Below are 6,925 nucleotides of genomic sequence, written 5' to 3'. Positions count from 1 at the left end.
CATACACTTACTTGTATGTTGTACTCTAAGACTTGTATTTGATCTACAGATGAATGATGGAATAGCGTAATTTACTTCTGTACATCAATTCGGTTGCACTGTATTTCAGTGGGCAGCTTTTAAAAGTTAAAAGTGCAAGCATAATACACATAAGTAACATAACACTGTATCGTATTTACTTAATGTAGAGCAGTTGCACTTTATCCCAGGGGAGGGCATAATTATTAATTAATAGGCAGTATAGGCCAGAGAAAATTTTGCGCCCCTTCACACCTGCACCCGGGGCGACTGCCCCCCTCTTGCTACACCACTGCTTGGATATCCATGTCAGCTTCTTGTATAATTGGAATGTTAACACAACATTTAAGGTCAACAAGAGACCTGTTAGTCAATCTCATCCTCTAAAATTATCTATTTAAAAAATAACTCAGAGCTAACCATAATCATTCAAATATTTATCGAGCCTTCTCTAACATTTACTGCTTTCACCATATCTGACGACAACCCATTCCAAATTCTAACTATCCTGTTATAAAAATAAAACTTAACATGACTCTTACCCTGCCTAAATTTATATTTGTGTTCCCCTGTCCTACTATTCTAATCTTTAAATATAAAAAAATATCGTGAGCTGTCCTCACTACTTCCCTTATGCATTGCCATAACCATGATCTCCTGCTGTTTATTAGTTATGGGTCTTTCTGAAAATGTAGGTCTTTCATTAACCCAGAAACCATAACTTCACTGAAGAATATCACTAAACTAAGGATCAGATGATATCCACGGAGATGGTACATATTGGATTAGTGTAATAACTAGAAATGACAATGGTAACTTTGAACAACTGAAAAAGTAGCACTTCCTAGTGCTTTTTACAGACACTATTGGAATGTACTTCCTATATCTTACGCATAATATTTGACCCATATGCTAATTTCTTCACTCTACAGAATGTTCCAAATATCAATATCAGTACTGACTTTATATCCACCCTGTTCATGATAAAATGTGAATTAACCCATTCACTGCAGCTGAGATGTATATTTCCTAGTACACTAGGAAATATACATCCCAGCCACGGTGAAAGGGTTAAGGTTATTGGATAACCTTCGGTAAATATTAAAATATATTAAAACTGTTCAAGCACATGTTTTAAGAAAAAACAAGGCTCTGATCACTAACCTTTCTTTCTTTTTCCTCGACGTATTCGTACAGGACATAAAAATGCCATATTTTCTTACTGTATTATACAGTCTATGATTTCTTACTTAATCCAATTCTGCATGATCCACATTTTCTTCACAGTGACACTTAAGGAAACAAACAAAGGAAGTTATTGAAAAAAGAACAACAGACAATGGATCATCCCACATTTATGTCCTTATAGTAAGGCTGTGGTGAATAGATATCAATCACTGTAATGATTAGTAGACTATTTGATCAAAATCTAATTAGTAATTGGCTATTTTGAATCATTAGATACTAATTACTATTTACCCTACGTTTAAACTGCATTGTTGCCAAGTCTGCTTATATGATTGTGAACTTTCTGGCCCACTCGCTTGAAACATTTGATATCCCAATTAAGCTGTACAAATCCCCATTTTGAGGATAGCCATAAAAGAGCAATTTTTGAAATAAAAGCAGTGCTGCTCAATTTTCTCATGAGATTTGGCAATACTGTTAATCTGTCATCTTCAAGGAAATTCTAAAAAGAACAGTTTTTATGGTGGCAGTGATCAGGACTTGATCCTAGGTCTTCTTGATGGAGAGACTAATGTAATATCTCCCTAGTCAACCAAGAAGACTCAGAATCAAATCCCAGCTATTACTACCAACAAAACAGCCTTTCTCAGGACTTTCCTGAAGTTGGCAACATAGTAGTAGCCGAAACACAGGATAATAATTGATTAGTAACTAATGAAAATAAAAAAGTAACAATAGTTAGACATGGAGTGATTGCATAGTTTATTAACTGAGAACAGTCACAAATTTATGTTTAGATATGCCTATGATCTGTAGTAGGGTAGTAATGATTAACTGTATAAGCTAAATTGTTCATGTATAACTAACTTCACCAATTACAAAATATCCAAAATAGAACTTGATTGATTGTACAGACTGTATGTTGAAGCTCAACTAAATACAAATATAATTATTCTTTGCTTTATAATATTAAGCCTCTTCTCATAGCTTAAAAGTCCTTCAATTAAGAATCATTCTATTATCCCATCTTTGCAATTTTTCAGCTTACTAATAAACTTTTTGTAATTATGGACCAAAACTGCATTTTGAACTCCAAATGCAACCTCACCAGTCTCATAAAAGATTAAAATAACTGTTTTGCTATTAAATTCCTAATTCTTATAAAGAGAACCTAGAACTCTATTTGTCCTTATTATGACATCTAAACAGTCAGCTAAAAGCTTTTATTTACCTCTAAGTACTTCTTTTTTTTACAACATCAAAACTCCTCACACATAAGAAGTCTTCCCCAAATTAGTGTACTCCAATAAGTAAACTCATTTTCCACATTATGGCCCAATCATTACAACTGTCACACTTTGGTAAAGGATATATATTTTTCCATACAATTAATTCATTCTTGCCATTTAGCACCATTAGTAACACTGAAAATAGTATCTAAAAACTATCTAATTTCTTTGATAAAGACTTAAGCATCTCATTCATCACATAAATGCCTGTTTATTGACTCTTGTTAATCTCCTTCTGAGGTATTGTTGTTTCTCTCACACATCAGTCATTCACATCCAGTTTCAATGTAAATGCCTGATGTAAATAACAAAAAGACAAGGGGCTTAAGTTCTTCATAAAAAAAGAAACAACATATCACCCCAGGAGGCTTTGGGTTTCCTATAAAACATAACATAACAACCAAAGACAACAAAGGATCATTTGGTCCTTTACTTTACTCTTTCTTATTTGAAACAATGATATTACTTGTATGGACATAATTAGTAAATTACTAAAAACTGTTGATAACATTAAACTCTGGTGTGTTTCTAGCTGTATTGAGAATGTTAAGGTCTTGAATGACTTGAATCAATTGATAATTTAGTAAAATGACCTTTAATTAAGAGTAAGTGCAAGGAAGTGAATTTATTCTCTAAACTCTCCTGAAGTACAGTATGCAAAGTAAACTCACCACAGCATTTTAAAGTACCCAGAAGCTTCAACTTGCTAATGATTTAAAAGCCATTAGACTATGAAAACAGCAAAACTTTAACACACAGAATATACCACATAATACACAGCTTATAATTAAGGAAACATAAATTACTTATTCCATAAACATTATGCACATATTCTCAGCATAATCAATATATATAACACACAGAAAACAAGAGAGCATTTGGTCATTCAAGGCTGAAAAAATAAAACATTCAAACCATGTTTCACTTTTCAGGAATTTATCAATTACCCTCTTAATGTTGCAGCCTCCACTAGTGTTGATACAAGCTCATTCCATAAGCCAATTTCCCTGTTAGAAAAATAAAACTGTCTTTTCAAATCTTAAACGTGTTATCTCATCCCACTGTCTTCAAAATATAGCACACACAAATGAGGTCTTTATAAGATTTATGGTCAACACAGACCACGTTAGTCCATTGAGGTTGTCCCATCCATTAAACTATAAAAAAATATAAACCTCAAAGCTAGCCCTTATCATTTTAACATTTATCGATGATGAAAAATACTACCACAGAAGTGTAGTGTAACAACATTCCATGTTGAACAATTTCCTACAGTAAACATAAAATTATAATTCCAAATAGCCACCTCAATGTTAAATGAAAGTTTATGTATTATGATAATAAATATGCCCTTTTTGATTTCCTAATTTATATTTTAAAATATCCATACATTTCCTATAAATCTTTCATCTTATCTGTCAATTTAAACTTTTTAAGCTTATGATATTTATCCATGATTTTCTCCTTTATGTCTTCAGTATGCCAATTAGACTTGATCTTCCCAGTTAGCTTTTTTTTAGGAAATGTCCATCTTGGACTAAAAGCAACTTATTTCTAAAAGTTTTCCAAATTTAGCCCACATCCCCTTTTGAGTCATTATCCCAATTCACTAATGATTAACCTTATCTCATGGCTTCAAAACTGACTATCTGAAAATTGGGAATGAAGAAATGTTTTTGTATTTCAACATGTATTAAAACATCAAACTTAATTGAATAATGATCACTCTTCCTCAAATGCCCCCCCCCCCACCACACACACACACATAACTCTTGTAACCACATCCTAAGTTAACAATAAATTTTTAATGGTATCTCCCCTGCTTGGTTCTCTGACCACTTGGTATAGATAAACATATTGAATTGCTTCAAGAAACCTCTCTCCCTCATTACTTAACTCCATACATTCCCAATCAGATATCAATCATGGTCATGATTAGTAGCCTATTTGATCATCTAAGTCTAGTTTTTATCCAATGTTTCTGCTGCTAATATGTTGCCATCTTCAAGGAAGTCCTGAGAAGGTCCATTTTTGTGTTGGTAGTGGCCAGTATACAATCCTGGGTCTTCTTGATGAAAGTCTGGTGTGCTACCCATTTGATTAGAGCTTCCTCCAATAGAACTTGAATAAACTATTTGAATATCTTCAAAAGGGATATTCAGGTTTAGCTGATTAATTATTTATTAAGTAATAATTAGACTTTGATGATCATACATAGTACTAACCATTACAAGTGCAATGGTTTTCAAAAATAGACTCCCACATTTACTGCACCAGTAATGCAGTATCCTTTTTATAAATAACCCAACAATCTAATTTTTAAGTTTAAGATTCCTACTGTTATAACATTATGAAATTAAATTGACAATAGTACAGAGAAAAACTACCAAACAAATTAAAGTTTAGTCAATTTCTAAAGTATAACCTTACTTCACTTGGTCAATAAAGTATAAATAGCATAAACCATGAATTATAAGTCTTAAATAATATTTAATGTTTTTATACGACCAGGCAAACATTAATACTAATAATAAGTATTTAAATTGTGGGTTACTGTTAAGTTAAAAATAACATATTGTAAGTTATAACAATTTTTTAATATCTAACTAGAAACTAAGTGTAAATTCAAATTACATTTGTAAAATTGTGGTAACTATCATATAGTGATATACGGTACATGTCGTTTTCATATCAAATAACAGCGCTCAAATTACTAACGTAATAAGACATAAAAACTTCGTTTTTGAAATATCGCTTTTGAATAGGTGAATTATTTTAACTTATTAACATTTCAAAAGGTCACACAAACCTTAACCTTAACCATCACAAGTTTAGAAGTTGACACCTGGAAAGACAACTTTCAGTACATTCCCACCAGAGGGCCATGCTATATGATTGAGTATCTGATATATACAGGTGTTATTCGGCTGTAACTTTGTAAATGAGATTTATAAAATAGAAAACACTTTCAGCAGCACAAAAATGTAATTGAAATATCAGTTTTATTATTGCTCACAGCCCTTCACTTGAGTTACAAAACATAAAGAAATGATATTTGTAAGAACTTATGAGTGAAAGCAAAGTGTAACGGATGATATATCACCCTCACTACATCAGCCATATCGAATGTCGACAAGATCCTTCGCACAATACCATAGATAAACAGGCCAGTTGGGATACGACAGACATAGTACTAGTCGACGTGCTGTTTATATCATCAGTCTCGTGGTATTATTTTTTAAACTGTTTCCAGTAAAAGCTAACAGAGGACATAAACATCTTATCTAATCGGCGAAACTTTAGACTCCAGTGGGTATAATATTTGTGATAGAAAAATGCAGGTATTTTTTCTTCTTAGATTGTCCGTTTGAAATCCGAAAAATAGCCTTTTAAGACTGAGGTAATATTAATTGTTAAAAAGTGCCTTACAAGAAACAGTTAGCGAGTACTCCTTTATTTTAATTGATGGAATGTTCGCCTGGAATGTAAAATGTTTCGGGTGTGATCTACGATGATACGAATAATTAACTACTATGACTGTATTCTCGACTTGTTGTGCTTACTAATTATGGGGTTTTGAACTACATCACAAGTAATGAAATTTAAATAAATTTGTCTTTAACATATTCTTTTTTTTCTCTCCTCCAAACAGTTTTGAAAATTTGGGATGAATGCTTAACAAATATAAATAGAAGTATTTATAGAAATTTTTTTTATATCTTTTGTATTCTTGATTATTTGTAATGATTACTGATATAAATAAAGACAAATTCTTATTAAACTGTATGTGAGTTCTCAGACCAAGTATGCAAATGCAACCACTCGTGACATCCATTCACTGTGATTTTTAAAGGTTTTTAAAATTTTTCATAGCTTAGTATGTGCTATACAAGCTGTACTATAGAACGTACTATACTGTTACGTCTCCGTTTGTTAATTAACTTTCCGTAACTTCGTTCCGACGAAACTTTAGCGACAGAAGTCCTTACTTAATAAAACTTGTTTATTCTTTCCGAATATAACTTTACGATACACTTAATTTCAACAATCGCGCTAAAACAAACGTTATAACAACGAACGTGCTCAATAATACTCTCTGACTGCAGATCAATTACTCACTGTCTACACACACACTGTCCTGTCACGTTGTGACCATCTTTTATATACCAGACTACCCTATATCTAGTAAATGCTAGGGCATTCACCAAGGTACAGGATAGTTCTAGAAACGTGGCGTGACACTAGTCATGTGACCTCGCTGACGCAACACTGCCCCTTCCTTAGTATTGTTCGTCCCGAACAATACCCACATACAATAAACCAATAACAATTAACAAGAACTTAATTAAATGTACAGAATTACAAACACAAAATTACAATTCAACAAAGTCTCTTAATTTTACGGGACGTGTCTTCTTCCGTACTGGTCT

At 32.4% G+C, this 6,925-nt stretch overlaps 1 protein-coding gene across 3 annotated transcripts in view; it reads right to left on the bottom strand.

Moving 5' to 3' along the window:
• LOC106460709 (SH3 domain-containing protein Dlish-like) overlaps positions 1-5,339 on the bottom strand; it is a 17,706-nt gene extending 12,367 nt beyond the window's left edge. The window contains exons 1-2 of one of the 3 annotated variants that reach the window (XM_022387489.1): positions 5,305-5,339; positions 1,183-1,310 (exon numbers count right to left, since the gene is read on the bottom strand). In XM_022387489.1, coding sequence (XP_022243197.1) covers positions 1,183-1,231 — 49 coding nt within the window. In that variant the 5' untranslated portion in view covers positions 1,232-1,310; positions 5,305-5,339. Of the gene's footprint in view, positions 1-1,182; positions 1,311-3,442; positions 3,574-5,129; positions 5,251-5,304 lie in introns of those variants that run through there. The other 2 variants (XM_022387490.1, XM_022387491.1) reach the window with 2 other exon arrangements.
• Between the last annotated feature and the right edge of the window lie 1,586 nt (positions 5,340-6,925).

This window comes from Limulus polyphemus, unplaced genomic scaffold (assembly GCF_000517525.1).
Source record: "Limulus polyphemus unplaced genomic scaffold, Limulus_polyphemus-2.1.2 Scaffold819, whole genome shotgun sequence".
NCBI lineage: Eukaryota > Metazoa > Arthropoda > Merostomata > Xiphosura > Limulidae > Limulus > Limulus polyphemus.
This window is presented reverse-complemented; position numbering and strand designations above follow the sequence as displayed.